Source organism: Clupea harengus, chromosome 8 (assembly GCF_900700415.2).
Source record: "Clupea harengus chromosome 8, Ch_v2.0.2, whole genome shotgun sequence".
NCBI lineage: Eukaryota > Metazoa > Chordata > Actinopteri > Clupeiformes > Clupeidae > Clupea > Clupea harengus.
The window spans coordinates 16,042,925-16,068,228 of NC_045159.1; the positions used below are offsets into that span (position 1 = coordinate 16,042,925).

Genomic DNA, 25,304 nt, shown 5'->3' on the forward strand with positions numbered 1-25,304 from the left:
TGTGCAGTCTCCAGCAGTTAGACATTTCTTTTGTGTTCCAGGGGAAAGAATAGTTTCCCTATCCCATGGGTTTTCAACTGGTTTTGTCCCACGGACCACCATTCTGACCAGAAAGTAATCCGCGGCCCACTGATGTGCCAGTGATTCCCAAAACAGTTTACAGTGCCGTACCCTTCTTTTTCATGTTTGTAACCGCCCCCGCCACGCCCCCTCCCCCCGCACACATATTCTGCCTATAATTCTTGTCAGTGTAATTTCTTCGCTGAATATGGGTCTACATCAGTATTTTGGGCAATGCGACTTGGCTATTCAGACATAAATATGTTGACGGGCCCAGGTATATTTATAAAAATAAAAAAAGTCAATGGTGAACTGATCAACATAGGCTCATGTTGCGGACCCCCTGCAATGCCGCCATGGACCCCTGGTTGAAAACCCCTGCCCTATCCCATTGATGAAATTAAACATAATTTAAGCTTTTTCAAAATGATGCTTGCAGACATTCCTGGTTCGCAAGTCCAGCACATCCCAGAAGAAAGTACTCTGCGTCAGGCTGGCCGATGACAGCGTGCCCTCTTTTGTGAAGCAATTTGTCATTCGTGAGGCGGACTCCAGTGAGTTTCATTTTTGAAAAATAAAAATGACCTCTAAATCAAAGATACTTGAGATACTAGTGTTACATCTGAGGAGATTATGTGTATTGTGTTGTTATCCATAACCGTGTTGAGATACTGATGATACATTTGAGGAGATTATGTGTATTGTGTTTTTATTCATAACCGTGTTGAGATGCTGATGTTACATCCCAGGGTTCATGTTTCCTCTGCTCTCCTTCCCTCAGCGTTCTTCTTGGAGAGCTCAGCCATACGCTTCCCTGATCTTTGCCGTCTCATTGCCTTCTACTGTGTCAGCCGGTATGATATGACCCTTTGTTTTAAGTAGCCAGAGGTACTATTTAATTTATTGCTTAAGTGTGACAGTGTGTTTTTCATACCTGAAGCCTGTTAGATAAGGATAGTGTTGGGGTTAGGGGCAGAGTTCGGGGTTGTAACCTGTATGTAATAACATTGGACCCTAATTGCATTACAACCCTTAACCCTTATATTTGACTCAAACCCACTTACGGTCCCTGACTACTGTGATGATTTCCCCAGATCCCAAATTTTTTTTTAGGTGTGTAACTGTGAAACCTGTTTGTTTTAGGGATGTCCTGCCATTCACTCTGGAACTGCCAGAGGCCATAGCCAGAGCTTCATCACACAAGCAACTTGAGTCTATCTCTCACATGGGTGTAGGTATGTATGCAGGCAACTGCTGCTTCACAGGCTGCTGGTAGATATATGAACATAACATGCATATCATAACGTAATGATAATATGATATTCGTATTTGACCTGCTACCATCTTGAGGTGTGTGTTGACCAGTTGTTAAAAATATTAACCAGTCTGTCTGTAATCTGAACCCAAAACCAAATCTTAACCCTCTCCTTTGTTTTCTTTTAATACTCATTATTTTGTCCAAAAGAAATTATCTCCTTGTGTCAACCACCTTCAGGATATATAGTTGTTACTGATTTATAAGGCAATGGTCAAAAAGACGTTTTGTTATTTGCCCAACAAATTATTTCTGAATCAGATCATTTATGTGAAGTGTAAAGCCACAAGTGGCAATTAACATAACCTTAGTAAACTGGACCAAAAGCAAATAAAGCCCTCCAAAATTGTACATATGTTGTTATATATGCCTTAAAAAAAAACACAAAAACAACAAACATCTGAAACATTTCAAACACAACTTTTCAACCTCCTCAGGAAATAGACTATAGGGTTCTTGCAATGAACTCAATTGTTCATTTTTGCCATTCTTTTGGGATGTCAATGCCTTAAATGTTCATGGGCTCCAATTCAACCTTTTACATTCCTGAACAACTCTTGTCAGCATTGTCAGGAAATGATACTCCCTAATATTTAACACGCCAACAGTTATGTCAATTTAAACCATTTTGAATGTGAACGGTGCAAAGCCAGAGATTCTGGTAGCTCATTTATCCACTTTACTCACAGAGTTCTGGAGCTCGCAGCTGAACTTCAGGGGCCCTCGTAATGGTCCTCCTCCAGTCGCCGAGGCGCCGCCGCCCCCAGCTCTCACGCCGGAAGACTGCGCCACACCCATAGAAAACCCCACCCTGTTTGAGGAGTTCTGTCCCATCCGCACACGGAGCCCCAGAGAGCTGGACATCGGCACCGGCCAAGGAGCTCTGTGCTTCATCAACCCCCTCTTCCTGCAGGACCAGCCCATTCGCAGCGCACTGCACAGACGTCATCATTTCAAGCGCAGCATCAAAGTGCGCGTCTCCACCGAGAACTCCAGCCCCCTCTCACCTCCGGTCGCTCCGCCCCCCCCGCCGCCGCTGCTGGCCAAAGCCAAGAAGCAGGGCAAGGGTGTGAGACAGAGGGCCGCTGAGGCAGAGGAAGCCAGAGACGCCACGCAGGATACCACAGCAGCACCACAGGAGGTCTCAGACTACCTGCAGCCCAGTGTGGCTCTACCAAAGAAGACACGCACTCTGGTGTCCCCCGCTCTCTCACCGACAGCAGAGGAGGACGACTATCAGATGCCAAAAGCTCTATTCCGGGTATAACAGCTGATACATCCCCCAGTTTAACCAGATTAATATAAGCTGTATTCTAAAAGGATATACATTGATCTGTATGTTTCTAGTTATAAGCAGTGCTCAAGCATCAGACTTTTTGAATATTGTCTGTCACCATCTGAATAAGGTTGTTGTCTTTCTAGCTGATGTTCTGATGCACACCTGCGTTTATGACTAACAGAGTGGTCATTTGCACCTGTTGTGACCCAGTTACTAAGAAAACTAGAGCGTGCTCATGCAGGAAGTTTCGTTTCTCTAAAGAATCATGGAAAGTGATGTATGTCTTCTTTGAGATGGTGACACATGTACCGTTCTATATACAGTATTTCTAATGCTCAAATTGGGTTCTGCATGCACAGAGCTGTGGTCAGAGAGGAGAGGAAGAGAAGGAAGAGGAAGACATGGGTGAAGATGAAGACGCAGGGCTGGTGTTAGAGCAGAGGCGCGCTCCGTCCCTCAGTGAACTGGAGAGCAGCAGCTCCATCAGCAGCCTGGACGAGCCGGACGAGAGCCCAGAGCGCCCGCCCCTCTCCCGGGGGACCAGCGCCCCGGCCGCCCCCAGTCCCTCACCCCCACCCCAGCCCGTCTCTGCCCTGCGCAAGATGAGCGCCGCCTTCGTCTCCTTCTTCATGCCAGAGAAGCGTGTGGCGCGGATGGTGGAGGAGCTGTCCCACGACCGGCGCCTGGCGTTCGGTGGCCTCGTGCAAGACTTCCTCCGCCAGCAGCGGGAGGCCCTGAAGCTGCTTAAGCTGACCTCTGCCATGGAGATGCTGCAGGGCATTCGCCAGTTCCTCTCCCAGGCCAAGACATTCCTCCTGGACTGTGGGGAACTTGAGCCCCCCATCGAGACCCTGCTGCCAGAGGATATAAAAGGTACTGTGGAGGGTCTTTGGCTGAAATTCCTGAGGCCGATGTGGTGACTTATGTGTGTGCCAGTACTTTTGCATTCCATAGGCAGCAATAGCTGTTGGCAACAGAAGTGGGTTTTCACTTTTCAATGCACAAAAATAACGCATTTGCAGAACTGAGAGTGTGTGGAAGGGCAGCTTGGTTAAAATAGCAGCGCCACTGTGGCCGTCAGCAGTTCTAGACTCCACACAGAGGTTAAGGCATCACTTTCAGGTTAAGTCAAGTTCTTTAATTCTTTTTCATGGCCAACCCTTCACCCACAGAGCAGGCTCTGGAGAAGGCCATGTTCCGCTGTGTGTTGAAGCCACTGAAGGCCCAGGTTGATGGAGCCCTCAGTACCCTCCATGACCGAGATGGGTCTTCTCAGCGTATGGCGGAGAGCCTCCAAAGGGCAAGGGAGAGGTCACCTCTGGAGCTTTTTGGGGTGCAGGTAAACGTTCCCGACACCCAGGGCATAGAGAAGGTACGGCAGAAGCTAAGCATGCTACAACGCGCCTATTCCCCCATCGACAAAGTCCTGCTGATACTGCAGGTGTGCAAACTCATCTACAAAGCCATGAATAAAGACAAACGTAAGTGTTCCCAAAGTGCAGCTCTGTCTGAAAGAATTTTTGAAAGTCTTGCAGCTAACAGCAAAGCTTTCACGTTGGCATAAATGTTTGTGTGTCTGTGTATTTAATGTTATTTTAGGGAAGGAGTTTGGTGCAGATGACTTCTTGCCAGTCCTCTCCTATGTGATTGTACAGTGTAACATGCCAGAGCTTCTGTTCGAAGTTGAGTACATGATGGAACTGTTAGACACCCCGTGGCTCACTGGAGAGGGTATGTGACGTCTTTGCCCGTTTTTTTTTTATCTTCCTTTCTTAGATTCAGTTTTTATAAAGACATTTCACAAGACGCTTGCTGGGGTTCCCTTTGTCTTGCCGTTTAATTCTGTGCTGTAGAATTTACGTTATTACGTACCGTACCAATTGTGTTGTTGCCCAGGTGCCCCCTCTCATTCTCACATTGACTCTCTTATTTTAAAGGTGGGTACTATCTGACCAGCGTCTACGCCAGCTTATGCCTGATCCAGAGTCAGCCCAGTACTCCTCCAACCAGCGGGTTGACCCGCGAGGCCCGAGAGTCCCTGAGGGAGTGGAGTCACCGCCGAAGCAATGACTCCAAGAGAGGAAGATCCAGGAAGCACCAGGTCAGACTCGACACACTAAATGATCGTCCTCGCCATAGTTTGAGACAGACACTTTATTGATCCCGAAGGAAATTTAGGCACCAGTATCCTAATACGACACAGTCAAATTTAGCAAATCCACACAATACAAACTTAGGGTTAGGGTTATAACCCTTGCCTGTATAAAAATCTGCACTATTATACATAAACATAAGACACTAAAAACGATAAACGTCAAAGTCCTGTACGTATGGTGACTGTTGAATGCCGTCGATAAATAATTCCACAGTGCACAATGGTTGTGCAGAGCAGTCCATATCGCTACCAACAATATGCATTTGTAGATACCAGAGCAGGTAATAGTCACATATCGAGACACCCATCCATCTTTTTCTGTGTTGCAGAGGTTTGTGAAGGTACTCTTCCAGAATGAGGAGAGCTGCTCGGTAAAGACTCTTCAGTGGAATAACGGGGTTAGTGTGGAGGACTTAGCTCAACTTTGTGCCGCCAAATTTGGCACCAGTGAGCCAGACGACTACGCTCTCTTCTGGAGAAAGGAAGGGGAGGCTGAGCCTCTTCCCCCTGATTCCAAAATGGAGGACTTTCTGGCCTTGGGCGGCAGTGGATCTCCCCTGATCTACCAGCTCCAGAGCCCTGATGCCCAGTCACGGAAACTGACCAGAAAAGGTGCGGTAGACCTGGTGGAGTCCTAATGGAATTTCGGTCTGGCCAAAAACACCTTTCAGTTTTATTCATTGATAGTAATTTTAGTCAGTCGTATATTTTAGCCTTGGTGGGACGTGTTGAGTAGCAGTGTTCCATGCACTTATATATTTGATAGCACTGATTTGCATTGATTTAGATCAGTGTTTTCAGGGGTGTCTATATACACATTTAAGTAAAATATTGGTTAGTACCTAAACTGTTATGAATATAAATAGTGGTGGAAAATGTCAACTGTAAATAATAGAAAGTAATTTCAAATATTACATTAGGATTATATATTTAAGTTCTTTCTTTTGGCCTGACTGTATTATATGTATAAATGGGAACATGAGCCATATTTATTTTATACCCTCTTCCACCCATGGGACTTATGACTACATCTGGGGAAAACCTGTTTCCTTTCCAGAAGTGGACTGCGGTCAAAACCAGCACAAACAAGGCTGGCTGTCCTTTTAAAATCCACCTTAATTTGATGAGAGCACAACTGACTTATAATAATAGTTGCTGCTACTTTTGAGCTGTCTCCATAAGATAGACAGGTAATCCTCTAATGGCTTCCTCCCATATTAAGGCAAAATTCTCCCATGGTTGTCCCTAGGTGGATGATGTAAATGTAAATCTGGCCCAGTAAGGTTGATATACACTTACATCCAAAGCACCTAATCATGAATTCAGATGATGTTTTTAGAATGTGCAGGTACACATGGATCACAGAACAGTCACTTTTATATGATACAGCTAAATGCATTAGGTCTTTGTAAGTCTTATGAGATCATTCCACTGCAGCTTAAGGATCTTCAACATTCTGAAGACATTTGCCTGGAGTTGATATCTGCTGTGTTCTTTCATTAACATGTTAGTATTGTTTCAAGATTTAGGTGAGTTAACTTACAGGCAATGAACTCCTGAACTCTATTTGAAATCTTACTGATTGTCGAACATTAGGAACATTTCCTTGGACAGTTGCTTATGGCTGTTTAGTAGTAGAGAACTAAATCCAGATTTTATAAATCACTGTAACAAGTTCTAACTTTTAACTATTCCTGGCACGGTCAGAGACCCACAAGAACACACAGCAACTGGCAGGCATTGCGCCTGTGAGATTATTTGAGTTTTTTCCTTCTTGCTTTGTTCTTGGAATAACTTCAGTTCTTCTCTCTGTCCAGTTCTCACCAATGTTGGCGAGTTCTAATCTTGTTCTTGTTCAGTGAAATAAATATTCAGCTCTATACATGCCAATAACGTTATGTGATTCATGAAAAAAAGTTTCACACCCGACTTTATCACTTTGTCTCCATTTTAGTTTATTTCAAGATGTACAGACACTTTTGAGAAACATTCCCAATTTGGTAGGTTTGGCAGAGGATAACAACCAGCAGGTGGGGCTTCTCCAATTATCACTATTTATTCTTGAAAGCCGATCAGTTTGATTTCACAGCAAAGCTCAGAATAGCCCCTCTCATAACACACTTCACTCAAGGCCCATTTTGTTCGAGATGCGCAGAGGTAATTATTATTATGCAAGGTTATTCATAAAATCTGAAAAATGTATGGTGCCCACTGTTACCATGTAACCATTATTTACAGACAATTATGGTTTGTTGGTTGTAAAAATTAGAAATCACATTTATGTTTTAGCACTGCTAAACCCTTGGTTCCCTTGGTACACATTACAGTATATTTAACGTCAACTGTTCCTCTGACTCACACGAAATAGAAAAAAAGATCAATCAAAAAAGAAATACTTGAGAAGGGCAACAGGATTGGCTGACAACTATTTGGCTCCAATTTCCTGCGTCTCCCTTAGCACCAGCAGGAGACGTCCTGAGAGCTCAGCTCCACCAGGTGGCGCTCCAGCTCTTCTGCTTCCTCCTGGAAGCGGTCAGTGTTGGACTGGACCAGTCCTGCGGCTGTGCTCTCATACTCCACCAACTCCACCTTCTCCCCTGCTACAGGAATATTATTCTTATTAGATTAGTAATAATTGATGGTTTTACTTAAACATGATACTTAAAATTATTATACACATGGTGTTGTATTATGCTTACTGCCCAATTGTCTAATTTCTCGTTGTTTTAACTCTTATTTGTTTTTTAATGTTTTGTAAGTTACTTTGGGCAAACGCGTCTGCTAAACACCTAAACTATAAACGATAGGAATAGAGAGAATAGACATGGTGCAGCTGTGTCATTACCAAACCCGCTCCGACCAAGGTGAGGTAAATGACGGAAAAAACTTTTCAGCACTACTTCAGTAAGTAGTTACGCGGTTTGCCTGATGGATTTTTAAGTACCCCTCTTGTCCATTATTCTGTATCAGTCCGTGACGAACTGCTTGCATCCCACAAAATGGAATTTGATTTCCACAAGAAAATGTTATGCTGACCACACTAACCTTTGACTGTGGTGTTGGCCTGGACGAACAGCTTCCGAGCCACCTTCCGGAGCAGGACTGTCTCTCGGATGCGCAGGAAGTCATGAGGGCTGTCTGAGGTCGCCTCAGAATAGCCGTCATACAGAGCACGACCACCTTCCACATCCGCAATGGACTTGTAAACCTGCCAGTCATTTTAAATCACAAGATGGGTATTGGCACACTTAACACTAATTAATTTAACACACAGTGCTCAAAAATATAACAAGGTGGCAACTGACTACCATCAGACACTGAAATGTTTTCGTTTTTTTTTTTTTAAATGTCTTATATAAATGTCTGAATAGCATGTCTCACAAACACTAATGTACATGGGCTTATGTTGGAAACACTACAGGCATTTAGATATACAAATACATATATTTTTTAACACACCAACATCAACATACCTGAAGTTTGCACAAGAATTTCTCGATGGCATTTTTGCCCACAGTTTTGATCTTGGTACGGTCCAGTGAGATGACCATGTCTGGTCGGCCGTCAGCACCAGTGGTCTCCTTGAGAGTCACCAGCCCCTCTCCAGCCTCGAGGAGCACTCGCAGGATGACAAAGCGGCCGCGCATGTGGGCCTGACACACACACAGGGCGGTTAAACACACACACTGCAAATACTTACAGCAGCAGTAAGGAGTTGAGTCGGACACTAGCAAGCTAACTACCTAAAAGGCATACAAAGACCTTGCAATCAACTCTGATGGCACTGATTAAAAGCTTGCCAATATGCCAACTGGTGGGTTCTGGTGCCAAGTAGGATTTACCGATCATAAATTCTCCTGTTACTACAAAGACATAAAATGAATTCTGAAAAATGTATACAATATAATAATTATAAAAAAAATATCCACCTCAATGTGCAAATTGCCTGTATAAAGGTAACGGAAGGCATCTCCTGGCAGATTATTTTCTTGTCGTGTTATCTGAGATTATTGTATCGATTACATACAGTATTCTCTATTTGGTAACTTGAGCGCAAAGACCTCCTCACCTGCCTCCAGGTTTTGGATTCTGGGGTGTAGAACTCAAGTCCGAGCAGGCCGGCACGCACCATGTTCAGCCAGTTGATGTACATCACATCCTCAGCATCCTCGTTTTCATGCCCAAAGATGCTGCAGCAGAACAGAGCCACAGGGACTATAGATTAACAGACTGCCTCTAAAAGCACCTGTAGCGATACTTCATTGGAGACCTTAAAATGACTGATGACTTTACTATCTGATCACACAAAATCTTTGGGGCTTTCTCCTGGGTTCTGCCATTAGCAACTAAAAATTGAAGACAGCTTGTCAGAGATGGGCATGTCTGTCTGCCAAATATTTTGAACTGACACCAATATTTACCGATGGAGATTGATAATTACAAAGAAATTCAATTCAATATTACTGACAGTATCTTAAACTAGTACACTGAATGTTAACGTTGTTGTTCTGAGTAACCTGGTATGCACTCTCACCTGAGCACTTCCTTGTTGAGACACATGTAGATGCCCACACATTCTGCCCTGCATTCCTCATAGCTGGAGGCTATAGTGGAGAACTTGCTGTCCCAAGTCTCACTCTCCTTGTACCAGCTTGAGATCTACAGTATAGGAAGGCTACATTAATGTGAAATAATAACACACATACAGCCGAAACAAGTCAATCTAGTTCAGTAAGACTGTGACTGTGTCTGTGTGTGTGTCTGCGCGTGTGTGCGTCTGTGCGTGTGTGTCTAAGACAATAGACAGACACACACACATACAAAAGGTAAAACCATAAGGGCTGTTGAGAACTCACCACCTCTCCAGTATGTGGAATGATAACACTGCCCTTATCGAAGTTGAAGTTTCCCTTTGAATCCTAATGGCAAACAAATTATTTGATTGCTAATGGCATCACAAAGTCCAAACCAGACCCTCGCTGTGCACAGTATCCAAAAGCACAACATGGCATTTTAAAGTTACAGTCCGCACCTTTAAGCGACAACAGAAGTTGTGCTCACCTGAACAAAGAGCTTTCCACTGCCGTGACCCAGTAGCTCATGTAGCCCCACCTGTACCTCAAAGGCGGGCCCCACCAGTTTTAGGTACAAATCCTTCAGGGGGAATACAGAATTGCACACAGAAGAGTTATCAGCCATCCAATAAATCCAATAAATTCAGTCATCAACCAAATTCAAGCCAACATCTTATTGTAAGGAAAAGTGCAGAAGAATACCTTGATGTCCTCCTCAAGGAAAGTTAGGTCCTCCTTACGAGTGACACTGCCTACGGCTAACACGTTTCCCAGAGACACATTTTTAAACCCTTCCGTCTGTCTGATGTCATCATCTGGCAATGAAACAGACATAAAGACAGACATTGACCATGAAGTAGCCAGGGCACAGAAACACAAGTAAAGATGGAGCTGGTAATGGAAGACACATGGATCATATGAAATAAAATATGACTTAAGGCGTCTCACAGTTAGGGATGTTGATGCCAGATGGGATGCCACTGCCAGCGAACGTCAGCACGTCCAGAGAGGTGAAGTCGGGCCGCAGGAAGTGGTCCTTCTCGAAGGCAGCCGGCCACGGCAGCTCTGGCAGCAGCACCTCGGCCATGCTCACCAGCTGGGTAAAGCGGGCGCTCATCGCCTTGTTCACCACCGCAACAAACCCTGCCCACACAGTAAGCATCCACTTGAAGGAAACAATGACTTCAAGACTACCACCCAGACTGGCTGGAGCATTGTTAGGTTTCTGACAGAGGGGAGACCCAGAGTGTAGGGATGCACCGATACCGATACCAGTATCGGTGCCGATACTTCGTTAAAATACTCGTACTCGTAGTTGAATTGCCGATACCAAGCACCGATACCACTCATCAGTATTTCACTGCATCAAACTGGCCGGGCTATGCTGACACAAAATGTGATGTATTGTCCTACCACTCTCTGTCAGACTAGTAAGTAGCTTATTTGCCGTCTTGTGTTGCATTTGCTTGATGTTTGACTGTGTTAGGAAAGTTTGTCATAGTGTCAAAGTATTTCAGTATACAGGTTTCGCTAAATTTAGCTGCTAGCATCTCGTTAGCGATTAGCAATTCCGTTGTGCTGCCTTAACGGCGATTTGGGCTCATTTTAAGATAAATGACGACGACAGGAGTAAGGCACAGTGTAAGATCTGCACTGCTACGGTGTCGAGGGGCGGTAAGGAAAGTACTCTGTTTAACACAAGCAATTTGATTAAACATCTGAAGACGCACCATAGTGCTAAGTACACAGAGTTCACTGATGCTAGTGGCGCAAGACCGAAGCAACCAATCTTAACTGACGCCTTGCAAAAGAAAAAAACGCGCGCACGCACACACAGAGAGAGAGAGAGAGGTAGAGAGAAAGACTGTGCCACATAGGTTAAGTGATTGTTTGTGTACTTGAGCAGGAGATTCTTCTGATCCTTTTGTAACTGAAATGTGCTCTTGTGCTAATCCAGTAATAGTTCTGTTCACTTTTTGTTAAGCAGACTGTGTTGTTAACTATGCAGCAAATTGAATTGCCTTTATCTGGTTATATTTGCATTTTGTCTAATGTGATGATATTGTCTGTTTGAAGGCTTTTTTTGTGTGTTAAAACCAGAAAGCTCCGTTTATTTTTGGCTTGGGATAGCCTTCTGTTAATTTTGTACTATAGGCTTGACATAATCTGCAGAGGATAAAATAAAATCTGCCTCCAAATGAATTGCACTTTCATGGAGACCAAATCTAAGAAGTATCGGTATCGGTACTCGGTATCGGCAAGTACACAAATAAAAATACTCGTACTCGTATCGGTTTGTAAAAAAGTGGTATCGGTGCATCCCTACCAGAGTGTATTTCAGTCCTTTACCTTCAAACTCCCCTCGGGATCCAAAGGGATCTCTGTAGCTCTCGATGAAACCAATGTAACTAAACACAGAACAAACAATAAACAGTTAGCATGACCGGCTCATAGACTTTCACAACATTTACTGAGATCAGGAGCACACGTGTGTTTCAGTGCAGTCCGTGATTCTACTTCGATATACTTTTTGTCAAATTCAGCGTATTGCTCGTCACTGCGCTCTAGCTGTCTGTGCAGTGTTTGTGCTCAATAAAACACAGGCCTTCGTACAGTCCTGGCTCTGTAAATGAAAAGCGAACACAGTGACCGAACCATATACAATCCCAGCCAATCAACACGGTACTTTAGGAGCACAGAAGGGAGCTCAATTTGATTGGCTGTTGAGCTCAAATATCAACTTTTCACAAAACCGAATTGTGGACACTACCTTTAAGGCAATACACACATCAATGAAGGCAAGGATTTACGCTATATTAAGTACTTGCAGTCGAACCTGAAGAAAATAGGCAATTCAGGATCTATATGTAAGTATACACAGTATTATAAGGTAGTATCACCTCTCTACAATAGGGCCCTTGTCCTTTATCCAGAAGCGGGAACCTTCTTTGTGAGCATCCAATGAGCCAGAGGAAAAGCTTTTTGCATACTCCTCCAGCATTCGTACTTCGTTCTCATTGGATGCAAAAGTCTGCAAGAGGAACATGAAATCTCATGATATCTAGAGTGGAAAAACAGTAGCCACTGCATTGAGTTGGTTACACTGCACGTGGTCCCACTGTATTCAGCGTGGAATCATTTTGAATCATTTTGAACAAAAAAAGCATAGAAAGAACGTTTATTTCCAAACTATCGGGGCAATTTGATATGGGGCCTTTACCTGATTCCTCTGATGACAAGCAAGATAATACTGCATGTGTTATACATGGAGTGTAATAATACACCATGCCTTTAACCATACATAGAGAGTTGGAAAAAAGTAGACATTCAACACATGAATTTGTTTAAAAAAAAATAAACAAAATAACCTACTGATAGATTAATGAGAATCACCAAACATAAAATCCATGAATGACCTGCAATTATCCCAACGTCATTGGTCATAGTGGCTTATGTGAAGCCTATCACAGAAAACATTATATCCTTAACCCTACTACCCCAAGAACAGGCTGCGACATGACTAGTTTATTTCATGCTTTTAATTCCCCACATTCCACAAATCTTGTTAAAAGCTGTTAGACATGTAAATAAAGGGAGGATACCAGCTGACAGTGTAACTTTCTACCCATTCGTGAAAATGGACTTTTAACAGGGGTGGAAAGTTCAGAGAAAGTACGTTGAGGCTTTGCCGACTCACCTTGGCTTTCTCCAAATTTTTGGTGACTTTTTCCATAAGGGGAGCGTAGTCACCCCTACGAACCGTGAACACGGCGTCTTCGAAATCATACCGGCCACAGCGTGTCTGGCCCTCACCGTCACCAGCACAATCTACAGCAGAGGAAAACAGGACACCATGCTTGGTAAACTGTGCCAACTTAAAAGACATAAGGTACACCCCCCCCCCCCATTTTCATTTAATTGGCCTAATTATAGAATAAAAATTAGACAACAACCTTTTCCATTCTTTTTTTAATAGGTTAGTTATGCTATATCATTTCAAGTGGAAACTCTATCATGCTCATAATCAAAATTTGCACAAAATTATAATTTGCACATCAGACCAACACATGGTCAAATCTAATTTCATGACTTTTCCAAAACGATCAATGAATCTACTCAATTTCATGACAATTTCATTCCAGGCCTGGAAAAAGGGATTTTAAAATTCCATGACTTTTCCAGGATTACCATGTTTTTGTACGCCAAGCCACAAATGACAGAGAGCAGTCCTCACCCGTCTTCATTGCGGAGGCCAATCTAACCTCATAAACCTGTTTTCCTGCCTCCGGCTCCCTCTTAAACAGTCTTGTGTTGTAGGCACTCAGATTCTATACAGAAAAGCAGAAGATATAAGCCTTGCCCACAGTGCGACACTACCCACAGATATGTCAGAGTCATTGATACACATGTACATTTAAATGTCATTTCCATATGAAATTTGCATGATAGTATAACATGGACTCGACTAGTGGTTTTAGTATAGTATTAAAGTCAAGTGTGAGATTATGTTAGTCTGTACACCAATTTTAAAACAAGATGGGGGGTTGGTAGGAGGACTACTGACATGAGCTCAGGTAAGAACAGAAACATAATTAGGAGCCACCTCTTTGCAAACAGATAGCAGAAGGATGTACCTGAGAATCTAGGAATTTCTGGGCCAACTTTGCATCCTCTAAACAGCAATTCCCTGAGAAGTACGTGGTGATCCCCTGAGGATATAACAAAGGCCACTTAGACATGCACAGACAATATACATAGTCATATTGCGGACGCATCGGGATATGCATGCTCCAACAGGCTACATCTGCCCTGAACTGGTGTCATTTATTTCTAATTGATTTAAAAACATTGATTCTCGTGCAACTGAATCATTTGGAAATGCAAAGCCTCACATCCTGCCCCAGTCCAAGTTGCTTCTGCCGGTCCTCCAGTGAGAAGAGGAGCTGGGAGCAGCTCTTCCAGAGTGACTCCATCTCCACGGAGTTTTCCTGGAAGGCCTTACTCTTCCACACCAAAGCTTTCAGCTTCTCCTGCGCAGTTGGAGTTAAAAAGGTGTATATATTTAGGCATGGACTTTTAAGCATAATCTCTTTACTTCGCAAGTCAACAGTGTTACAGCTTGTCTTCCAATCAGGTGAAATGCAATGTGAAATACAGTTGTGAAATTATTTCAAACAACAGATATTGTATTGTTTTACACAAGGTCCTTACCTTTGGTAAGTTGGGGATAAATTTGGTGTCTCCAAATGATTTGTAGTTACCCATGTTGGCATAGAACCCTGCAGCATATACCAGGACCGCCTGGCCAGATGGCAAAGAAATGTTTACACATAAGCTTGCATAACAATAGAACATGACATCAATTTAAAAGACACATACACTAAGAATGTGATTCACATTGTGGAGAAGAATATTATTTTGATCATGCATTCATCTAGTTCATAGGTTCTCAATCCAGCTCGCAAGTACCCCCTGGCGTGCATCGTCCCCTGGCCGAACTCATCAGCTGTGCACCTGATTTGCAAAACAACTTATCTAACTAATCAGGACCATTACAGTTACACTGATTTCAATCAGGTGCACTGTGCTCTGATGCATGGTTTTGAGTGGGAATGTGCTGTGAGAATTCATGATGACAGTAATGCTGACCTTGTACTCCTCAGAAGTTAGTCCAGCTTCACTGGCCACTTTCTCCAACTCGGCCGGGGTCTGCTTGCGGAAAAGCTTCTGCAGAAGCACGTAAATTTCGGGTGACTCAGGGGAGGTCTGCAGCAAAACCACCAGACCACCATACCATGCTGCCCGAGAGAGGTAGTGGGCATAAAGTTTCTCCTTCGAAGATAACAGTTCAAAAGCCTCCTTGCAGTCCAGCTTGGAGATGCAAATGCTATTTGGAAGGTAGTACTGGGAGTCCACCATATTGAGTTTTAGGAGGTGTGCTTTCGTTTTATGGAATGAGTCACCTGCAGGAAGAATTGCACTCAATCAAATTATTCAGTCAGCATAAGAAAGAACAACATTTAAGAAAGACTTTTAGACAAGTGGTATTTTGACACTATAATGGCAAATGTGACAGGAAAGGCATGCCTGATAGAAAAACCGAAACAAATCGTCACCCTGACTGGGTGCAGCAAGTTTTCACCTTAGCCATCAGGCAATTAGATTAGCAAGCGAGTTCAAATCGTGATTTTTTAATTGTATTTTTTGTGTTTGCTACTACATGATGTTCTAATCAGGTACTGTCTGAGTCCAAGTAAATCGACAGGGTAATTTAACTGATGGGCTAATGTTACATTTGTAGTAATGTTTTGAACAACTTCACCAGTTCATCACAGATGGTTTCTACTAGCTGGCTAGCTCACGTAGCTACACACTGTCAAGCTAAGTATGTTAGTAGCCTCAGAGATTATTGTTCCGCTAGCAAACGAACGAGCCCCGAGAGTACAGTCTCAATAATGTGCTACTAATACTCTTTTACAACAGATAGCTCAAAGTCTCTATGAAATACACTTTCTAGGTAGCTACCTTGTTTCTGCCGGTTTCTTTCGATTTGCAGTCTCACGCTTCAGACACTTCCTCTGTTCATTCAAAGCCAAGTCCCTCCTCTTGACCAATTGTGTACAGACAATATAACTGACTTGCATGTCAACCAATTGTAGTAGACATATATTATAAGTTCAACTTCATCTGTTTTTCCCCCCGTAATATTCGACAATTGTCTGATATAACGTAATATTTTTTTATTTAAAATTGAGTGTTACCCAAAATTATATATTGATTAAAATAATTTTTGATTAAACTTAAATTAACATAAAAGAATGATCTATTTCTTGATGGCCTAAATTAATAGTGCTAACAACACTGTCCTGTTGTAAATGGGGAGATGTTTTCAAGAGTAGAATCATCATTAGGCTGAAAGCCTAACTGCAATCTGTATTCCCTCAGTAATTATGCCCATGGGGCAAAGGACAGGCTTTATTTGAGTACTTGGTTAGTTTACATGTGTGATTTCTGGAGCACAAACACTATCTGACAAAAAAGGGACCCAGTTATAGTTTCCATACCATTTTCTATAAGGGCTGTGTCTGTGTTGCCTCATTTACAACTATTCTACAACTTACAGAATTCACTAGGTTAAGCAAAGTCCTTGATAGCTTACAGAACAACATGAAGAAGTTTCATCAATCATTATGACACAATCAGTTGAGTCACTTGGGAGGCAGTAATGTATGTGTGTATCTATATATAAGATATATGTTCATATCGTAGATATTTTTGTGAGACACAGAAATACATTTCTCCTGGCCTTGTGGTACAGTTGCTTATAGCATTGAGATTGTTTGGTTGACGCTCAATGGGGCGAACCAAAAGGTGTGGCCATTTGGTTTGAAACTGGGTTGTAGTCTACATGTGTTGTTCTCGACAAGGACCATGTGTAGAGTAAGGATGAGGATGTGTCTGTGACTGCATGGTTTTGAGACCATAATGATTGAAGATCATATTGAAGCTGCTCTGAGTGATCATTTAAACACAGAGCACGACAAGGAGAAAGGAGACACAGAGAAAGATAATGGACTGAAGAAACAGAGGTATGTCTGAAACATTTTTTGTTCATAAATGTGAATGAGTGAACTGTATCATTTATCCAAATCAAAAGAGGCAGTGAACAATCAGTATCTTAAAATGTTTAGGACAGTGAAATGTCCTGCAAAACAATCACATTTGGTTATAGTTCAACAGAGTGAGTTAAATGTTGTAATTGGAATTAAGTCTATATTTAAATAAATATTATAGGTTTATAATGTCTCAAATTATCTCATCTCATATCTCATTTGAATGTATAAAGTCTAAAGTTTAAATTAAAAAGTTAAATTCCTAGTTACTAGCAAAACGATTTTAACCTCCTGGGGTCTATATTACTAGTGTATTGGAGATGTTTAGTAATTCACTTGCTTGCAAAGGCGAGGTCTGTATTCTTTAATATAATCATTTAATATATTAGTCTTAATACAAGCCATGGATCAACCTTCATCCTCATTAAATGGTTTTAAACCCTTACCCATTCAGAATACAAATTTCTGCGGTTTGAATGAGGAAAGCAGGTTCTCGTGATATCTCAGAGAGCAGACCCCTCAGCCAGTGGCAGATAAGCTGTCATGACACAATCATGATGCTCCAGCCATCAATGATGCGCTGTCTTGTCGTAAATTTAGGTAGACTGATGACGTGCCTTTATTTGTCGTACTTATATCTTTGGTGCCTGGTGAGTTTGTTATGTAATCTTTTGCCCGTCAAGTTCACTTGAGGACACCCTTGACCTTTTGGATCCCCCTTTATTTTGCAACAAGCTCTTTCCTTGTCAGTCCCTGACTCACCCTCTGCCTCCCCCTTGTCTCATTCCATATACGCATTTTATCACATACACAAGACCTCTCACATACAAAATTAGGAAGGAATATAATGTGAGGGTACAGAGTGTGGAATCATTTAGTCACTCAGTATGTATTGTTATATGTATACTTACGGCATTTGACAGCCTAAAGACTGTGGTGTTTCAGACAAAGTAGAGGAATGACTCTATGGATGGCCATCTCTGTTAACCTTTCATAGACAGAGCACAGCATTGAAAAGAGCCCGGTTTCGCATAGCAGCACGGGGTCGGAGGCAAAGAGAGAGACAGCTCTTCAAGGAGTTGGCTGACCTGCTCCCTTTACCCCCAAACATTGGAGCTCAGTTGAAAAAGGCCTCCATCATCAGGCTTACAGCTGGTTACCTGCATGTGAGGGCCCTTGCAGATCAAACTTCAAACTTCCAACAAACACAAAACACTGAAGACATCATAGATGTAGCAAGACCATTTTCCCTCAGGTCCATTCATCCCCATTTCATGACAGGTAAGAACCGCTCTAGTAAGGCTCTAATAAGACACTCAAAACTCCAATAATAGGATAAGTAAAAAATTTTTTTTAAAAAAAGCAATAATGATAGCAAAATTAAACATTATCATGGGACAAATATGCTGACACTATTATTTTAAGCCATTCCAACTATTTGTCTTGAGGAGAGACTTCTGGACTTAGCCCTCGGAGGATTTCTTCTTGTGACCTTCCTTGATGGCCAAGTTATCTTCACCACAGAGAATGTCAACAAATACATTGGCATCAACCAGGTTCAAATCTGACTCTTTTCATTGCAAATGTGTTTGAGGTGTTAGGTCTCATTTATTATGTTATTATTAAGGTGTTTGGTGGAATTTTTATAATAGTTCAACTGATGCACCATCCTTCATAATTATAGATATACCTTATTGGCCGCAGCCTGTTTGACATAATGCACCCATTTGACCAGAAGGAGGTCAAACAAGTTCTTGCAAAATTGGCAGGTAAACATTACCGCACACACTGGCATGGCATTATGTTCTACTGAATTGACAGTGTAAGTACTTGGTGGTGTGGCATACATGTTTGCATTCTGCTCAAACTAGGAAATGAAGGGAGGCAGAACTGCAGCATTTTCTGGAGAACTATGAACACAATAAACCTGAGGCCAGTGCCCTGGAAGGTCAGTACCATCACTTACATGCACTCTAACCGCCCTCCTCCTGTGACTCTCAAAGCCAAAGGTTAGGTCTCCATGACCTTCACTCCTCAGACTCCATCTTTCTTCACCACAGATGTTGCACTGCACTGGGGTTAAGAAGCCATTCCTCCCCCTGGCCTCACATTGCCTTTTGCTGCTATGCCGACCTCTGCCAGTCCAAGGCATTGAAGATATTCCTGCTAGCCTGAACCATACAAGTTTTCTGAGTATTCACAGCCCAGATATGAGATTCACTTACTGTGACTCCAGGTTTGTGAATTTTTCGAATGAATAATCGTTGTTATCTACACTGAGAACAATATTGATATCTAAGAGCCTTGCTATGTGCAGAGTTTGGGAGTTGACTGGTTTCCTGGATACAGAACTGTTTGGACATTCTGTCTATAAGTACTACCATACATCAGACTGCTTGAAACTTTTCCAGGCACACATCTGCTGTGAGTCATAAAAATTCCTTTTTTATTTTTGAAGTACATTTTGTCAAGAAAAAATCACAAAGTTGTTGATTACATAAACATTGCAACATGACATGAGTTTCAGTTGTATTTACATGTATGCACAAGCATCTTTACGTTAATCTATCAATGTGAAGTTGGAGCATTCATTTTGTTTACCAGATTCAATTAAAATTAAAAACCAAGTCATTAGAACTACCCTGTCTTTCTAAGGCTTTGTGCTCATCTGTGTACGACAGTGCTTTCAAAAGGACAGGTGACCACTGGGAAGTACCGATTGCTCCTTAAGCATGGCGGATATGTTTGGGCCCAGACGGAAGCAACTGTGGTGTACAACAACCAAACCAGACAGCCACAGAACATCTTCTGTATCAACTATGTCCTAAGGTGAGAGGCCTCTGAAGTAAACATGCATAATAGGCTACACATTATTAATTACGCTTTCTAATTTTGGTCTATTGATCTGAAAGGTCTGATTTTTATGAAGGATCACAGTCTCTATATCAACACGCCTATAACATATATGAGGTCATGGAAAGTTGAACTTGGCATTTGCAATTAACACGTGCATGTGTTTTTGTCATTTTAATTTTCAAAGGTTTTAAAACAGAGAAATATCACAACAGCATATTTCTACCCCCTCACTTCTCTGACCGCTTTTCCATTTTTCTACCTGCAAATTATATTTGAGGTATTCTTTCGATTTAAAATGCAATATAATTTTATCAAGCTCAAATTAGGTTGTGTTAAATATTTTCCTACCTGATATGAAGTTAATTAAAAACTGTGTTACAACAATTACTCTCATTTTCATACAGTGGATGCGCATCTACAGTATATTTGGCATTTGACTTTTCAATGGATGAAAACAAAGGAATTATCATAAGAGCATATTCCTCCCCCCTCATTTCTCTGACCACTTTTCCTCTGTGTGGCTACAGTGATGCAGAGCTATCAGACCTGGTGTTTTCTCTGGAGCAGCTACAACATTCCCTCAAGCCTCATAGACTTTGCGTTGAAACAACGCTGTCTCCTCTACTTGCAGACATAGCTGGCCAGAAGACAGGAAGCCAAGCCAACGAATCAGCTCTGCTCGCCAGTAAGGGGATCGTACAAACAAACAAATCTCGGATCGTCTAAGACTAACATCTCAGCAGTGAAAAGAAAATACACGTCAACCTGTCGTTTACCATTTACTTTAGATACTACTGGCCACACCTGGTTAACTGACAGCTCTGCAGTATTCAACAGAAATATTTGTGAGAAAACATCAGTTTCATGTGTGAGTATTGCTTTGTTTTGAAATGTGCTGATCTCCACTGAAAGTTCAGCTTTGTTTGATTCCTAGAACTATTCCGATTAATTGAATCCAGCTTTCTCATCAGGAAAAGTGGGATGGAGATTTGGGTGCTCTGGCTTCCATGGATGGAGAAGACTCTCTCCTTTTTCCCATGCTGGACTATCCAAGGGAAAGACAAGAGTCAAGTAAAGACTGTGGCCTATCTGGGAATGTCCTGAATGTTCACCATTATCAGGATGAGGGAATGCCACATGCTTCAGAATGTGTTTTGTGTTCCTCTAACCCTGTGGCAATCTTCCACGGCTGCCAGGAGCAACCTCAGTGCAACTCATCCTGGACACAGAGGCACAGGATTTGCAAAACTGGCAACAGTCTCACACAGAGGTACTGTACTTGTTTATATAGTTTAAATATATATATATTTTTAAAAAGATACTTTCTTTGTTTGTAAATGCATCTCTCTGTCCCTGACTATTCTGTAGAAGTGTTCAAACACCCCTCACCACAGAGAGTGCTAATAATGTGAAAGGTTATGAAAAAATTAACTTGTCACTGGAACAGAACGTTCTACTTCTGAAATGTGTACTTGTATTGTGCAATTTCTTATGTTGCATGACTCTTTGATTCAAAATCAGAGACAGTGGAAATCCGTGGCTTGTCTGGAGTACTCTGAGGACTATTGTTAAACAGGAATTTGACGCACCACAAGAATACCCTACACAGAATCCCCAGTGTTACCAGAAAGCAGTGAGTCATTACATGAACATAAGACCAGCAAATACTTTTATTGACTTCATGAGTTGTCTAAGTCTTCTCCTATTGTTTATACAGAAAATGACACCCATTCAGTCCTCGCAGCACGACCATCCTCCAAACAGTAGACGACCCACCTCATATCCATACCCCACATGGCAGAGAAACAGAGGTAAAATAGTTCAAATAAAGCACAACATTTATTGCATGGTGAAATGCTGGTTCTTGTCTGATCTTTTTATATCATCATCTCTGTGCAGATGGTGAGACGTGCATTGGCAATCATCACTCACAAACGTCAGCGCACTGGCGTTCTGGACACATCAACAACCTGCGAAGGCCTGGTAAGCCCAAGGACAGCAGCAGGGGACGGGTGGCCTCATTCCCATTGACCCTGCCGGTGCTGAGCCACAGGGAATGTGAGGTTAATGCTCCTCTTGGGCCTGCCTCTTTCCTACTCAATGGCACAGAGATTACGTCTGTTCTGGATCAGGCTAGTACAAGGATCTCAGTGGGATGAACGTGATATTCATGAGATAATGGATTTTTAAAGCCGTGGATGTGTTCATCTTAAGAACAGTGTGTTTACTCAATAACATAGGCCCAATATGTCTTTCACGGACATTCTTCTTTTCTGTGACCAAAAGTTGCTGTGCTATACAAAATGCTAGAGAGCATGCTATACGAAAGGCTTACCAGAAACAGAATGTATTGCCAAATAGTTTATTGTTAATTTAGACTTCACATAGCTATGGACACACAGTCTTTGTACACACCCTAAATACAGGGAAGTGGCTAGAATGTGTTACATCTAAACAGTAAACACTCTTAAACATACATAACTCCAAACTATAACCTTATAACAGAAACCCTAAGCAATAAACACATTGGGAACTCTTTATTTAACAATACACATTTTACCTTATCATTACTTTGATCATTTACAAAATGTGTATCTTATAAAGTGTTCAAGAGTATAGAATAAACTAGAGGACCTTCTCCATTAGTTGGAACTAGGACACCAGCACCCCAGTGCCTCCCTTGGTTCCAACGCCTTCACTCCCCTCACTGGCTGTTGCTTTGTTTGGTGCCTCTTGCTCTCCAACGATCCGGATATTGAAGTGTTCCCGATATTCATTCAGCTCCTGCCCTCTTGTTTGCATCTGAGTGCTGAGTGATTCAACTATTTCGGAGATCTAGACAGAGAGAACGATACGCATGCTCGTTCATAGATATTAAAGTTTGATGAATATATCCTCCTGAGAACACAAATCACCTGTTTAGACATAGAATATGAGTACCAGTGCCATGACAACTTAGTCAAAGGTTCCTGATGACTTTTTTTTTATTTGCAGAAAGCCAGTAGCCTGAAAAGTTAATCCTCTAATACAGTGGCGGTGCCAGAGATTTTTTTCTGCAGGTGCTATGGGGGTGCTCGGCGTTTTACCGAGGGTGCTATGAAATTAGGGTGATAGCATATGTGTCACATGGTTCTCTACTACAACACCTCCCCACCTATGGGGGTGCTATGGGGGTGCTATGGCTAATCCAGGGGGAGCTATAGCACCCCCTAGCCCCCCCCTGGCGCCGCCCCTGCAAAATACTGTCACCATTTAATATTTCTGAGGGAGTGCACTAATCCTACCTAGTGCCCTTGTCCCCGTAATGCCTATTCGGTCCCCTGTACCCACTGTGTTTTGCATTATTCTCTGTAGATTCCCAGTAGATTCTCCCAGCAGTTTTTAGGAATGATTTCCTAGGAATTTGTACCCACACCCCATTTTCTGCTTGCACATTATATTTGAGGTATTCTTCTGATTTAGAATGAAATATCTTAACACTGCTTGCACTTATGCTCACATTTGGTCATGTTAAATGTTTTACTCATAAACATACAAGTTCAATATAACTTTCATTTTGTTATACTGTGGTAAAACAAGCGATTTATTCATTTTTGACTTTGAAAAGTATTTTTAATGGAACTCTCCAGAAAAGGAAAATAGTTTACCTTCATATTAGAGCAGGGGCGGCGCCAGGGGGGGGCTAGGGGGTGCTATAGCTCCCCCTGGATTAGCCATAGCACCCCCATAGCACCCCCAAGAAAATAATGGTTTATTTATTATTGTTATTTAATTTAATTCTGCGTTCTCAATTTAATTTATTGTGTGATAATAATATTTCAATCACAAAAGAAAATAATAACAGATTGAAATGAACAGATTGTTCACGTAGCATGACACAGACACGTCGCACTCGCATGCGTGAACGTTAACGTTTCCTGACGATTGAAGGAGAAAGAGAGCTAGTGCACTGTCAAAGTCGTTGTTGAAGTATCAACAAATTCACAATAATGGATCGGTTTTTGATACCCACAATTCCACGAGTAGAAGAATCATGTGACGTTGAAGAAGAAGAAGAAATGCAAGGGGTATCTGAATCTGATTTAGAAGAAGAGGAACGTCGTGGTCAAAGAGATCAACCCTACACCTCTACTGAGGGTGCTAGCCATGCTACACCTGGTCTGCTGGCTTGGCCGGATTTTGGTTTTGCTTATGGCTTTTCCAGCATAGTTTTGTTTGCATTTTTGCCTGTTCTTTAAGAGTTGTATTGTACAATGATACAATGATCAAGCTCTGATTATTGTGGTTTTGAGTGCCTACCGTTTTGTTTCATTCACTTTTAAAAGGGGCCTGCATCTTTACACCGTTTAAGATTTAAGGTGGAACGGTCTTGTTAGATGTGTAACATTAATGAATGCGGTCTCTTTTTGGGATTTTTCTGGATCCGCCTTAAAAAATCAGATTCTAGCCTAGGACGAGCAGTCTGTCTGTGCTAGCCAGGTATAAGCTTCTATGTTTTTATTGATTGTGACCTGAAATAATATATACTTTTTGAAAGCATTTCTGACTCTTTGACTGTTTTAGTTAATTCTATCTGCTATTCTAATTTATCCTCTTTAGTTTAGAATGTATTGAACTATTTATGTTTAGTTTAATTTGTTAGACATGGTAGTGGTGACCTGGTAGTCATCTGGCGCCAACTTTAACCCCCACTGAAGTAAGTGAAGTATTTGGGATTGCGGAATCTATAACATGCTGCATGCATTTTGTCAGTGACCGTCGCAGAGGAACACGGCTATGTGCGCGTCCGTCGGAAGCAGCCTAATGATAATAATAATACGATCGATTTGTAAGGCGCTTTTCATGGACTACAAAGACGCTTCAGAGAGCAAACATGTAAACAGATATGACGATATGGTGGGGAGGTGTTGTAGTAGAGAACCATGTGACACATATGCTATCACCCTAATTTCATAGCACCCTCGGTAAAACGCCGAGCACCCCCATAGCACCTGCAGAAAAAAATCTCTGGCGCCGCCACTGGTATTTTGGCATTGGTATCATTCCCAATCAAGTAAGTGTATCTTAACACATTAGCAAACTGATCAGCTAAAATTAACTAACCAATCGGCATGTGTGTGTTGACAGAAATCAAGCTCAGTATCTGTGTTTAGCTTTACCTGATATTTATTACTTTTGGGCTACAATAACCTACAAGAATGGCGCACTGTGACCTATTACCTGTTCTTTATTGCTCTCAAGTGCAGGAAGGACCTCCTGCACCGTTCTCTCCACAAGGACACCCCCAATCAACCGATAACACTTACGAGTAGGATCTGCCTCTCTAAGAGCATCAATTGCAAGACTGGGGAAGGAGAAATAATTTAGAAGGTAATTCAAGGTGTAAGCTAGTGGGTAAACACATAGCATAATAGTCTGCTATATCAGGTATCCAAACGTATGGTAAGGCAAT

The 25,304-nt window shown here is 42.1% G+C and overlaps 3 protein-coding genes across 5 annotated transcripts; 2 read left to right on the top strand and 1 right to left on the bottom strand.

Moving 5' to 3' along the window:
• The first annotated feature begins 398 nt into the window (after window positions 1-398).
• Window positions 399-6,699, top strand: rin1a (Ras and Rab interactor 1a). Its single transcript, XM_031572709.2, has 9 exons — window positions 399-614; window positions 842-914; window positions 1,204-1,295; window positions 2,065-2,636; window positions 3,014-3,527; window positions 3,827-4,135; window positions 4,254-4,385; window positions 4,592-4,755; window positions 5,139-6,699. The coding sequence occupies exons 3-9, from the start codon at window positions 1,286-1,288 to the stop codon at window positions 5,445-5,447; spliced, it is 2,010 nt and encodes a 669-aa protein (XP_031428569.2). The 5' UTR covers window positions 399-614; window positions 842-914; window positions 1,204-1,285; the 3' UTR covers window positions 5,448-6,699.
• A 44-nt stretch (window positions 6,700-6,743) lies between these two features.
• Window positions 6,744-16,015, bottom strand: dpp3 (dipeptidyl-peptidase 3). 2 transcript variants are annotated; one of them, XM_012827692.3, is made up of 18 exons: window positions 15,909-16,015; window positions 15,033-15,346; window positions 14,595-14,684; window positions 14,276-14,413; window positions 14,018-14,092; window positions 13,618-13,711; window positions 13,081-13,211; window positions 12,284-12,414; window positions 11,733-11,791; window positions 10,332-10,526; window positions 10,086-10,198; window positions 9,871-9,963; window positions 9,666-9,728; window positions 9,344-9,468; window positions 8,879-8,999; window positions 8,283-8,462; window positions 7,855-8,017; window positions 6,744-7,406 (listed from the first exon to the last, which is right to left on the bottom strand). In XM_012827692.3, the coding sequence occupies exons 2-18, from the start codon at window positions 15,300-15,302 to the stop codon at window positions 7,264-7,266; spliced, it is 2,184 nt and encodes a 727-aa protein (XP_012683146.2). In that variant the 5' UTR covers window positions 15,303-15,346; window positions 15,909-16,015; the 3' UTR covers window positions 6,744-7,263. The 2 variants fall into 2 exon arrangements, with proteins under 2 accessions (XP_012683146.2, XP_031427956.1); XM_031572096.2 differs by having other exon boundaries at window positions 6,744-7,409.
• A 674-nt stretch (window positions 16,016-16,689) lies between these two features.
• On the top strand, window positions 16,690-22,402 carry hif1al2 (hypoxia inducible factor 1 subunit alpha, like 2). 2 transcript variants are annotated; one of them, XM_031572098.1, is made up of 14 exons: window positions 16,690-16,972; window positions 17,994-18,277; window positions 18,422-18,552; window positions 18,681-18,765; window positions 18,868-18,944; window positions 19,057-19,232; window positions 19,314-19,420; window positions 19,678-19,825; window positions 20,380-20,537; window positions 20,641-20,720; window positions 20,812-21,122; window positions 21,374-21,485; window positions 21,570-21,663; window positions 21,752-22,402. In XM_031572098.1, the coding sequence occupies exons 1-14, from the start codon at window positions 16,869-16,871 to the stop codon at window positions 22,009-22,011; spliced, it is 2,127 nt and encodes a 708-aa protein (XP_031427958.1). In that variant the 5' UTR covers window positions 16,690-16,868; the 3' UTR covers window positions 22,012-22,402. The 2 variants fall into 2 exon arrangements, with proteins under 2 accessions (XP_031427958.1, XP_031427959.1); XM_031572099.1 differs by having other exon boundaries at window positions 20,824-21,122.
• Window positions 22,403-25,304: the final 2,902 nt, after the last annotated feature.

Bases quoted from the DNA above. Each gene is read 5' to 3' on its own strand.
- hif1al2 (XM_031572098.1), top strand. From the start codon at position 16,869: ATGATTGAAGATCATATTGAAGCTGCTCTGAGTGATCATTTAAACACA. The intron at 18,766-18,867 runs GTAAACATTACC...TGCTCAAACTAG, and splicing joins AGTTCTTGCAAAATTGGCAG to GAAATGAAGGGAGGCAGAAC. The intron at 20,538-20,640 runs GTAAGGGGATCG...CATTTACTTTAG, and splicing joins CGAATCAGCTCTGCTCGCCA to ATACTACTGGCCACACCTGG.
- dpp3 (XM_031572096.2), bottom strand. From the start codon at position 15,302: ATGGTGGACTCCCAGTACTACCTTCCAAATAGCATTTGCATCTCCAAG. The intron at 9,469-9,665 runs GTGAGTTCTCAA...CCTATACTGTAG, and splicing joins TTCCACATACTGGAGAGGTG to ATCTCAAGCTGGTACAAGGA. The intron at 8,018-8,282 runs GTATGTTGATGT...AATGACTGGCAG, and splicing joins AATTCTTGTGCAAACTTCAG to GTTTACAAGTCCATTGCGGA.
- rin1a (XM_031572709.2), top strand. The intron at 4,386-4,591 runs GTATGTGACGTC...CTTATTTTAAAG, and splicing joins CCCGTGGCTCACTGGAGAGG to GTGGGTACTATCTGACCAGC. The intron at 4,756-5,138 runs GTCAGACTCGAC...TCTGTGTTGCAG, and splicing joins GAAGATCCAGGAAGCACCAG to AGGTTTGTGAAGGTACTCTT.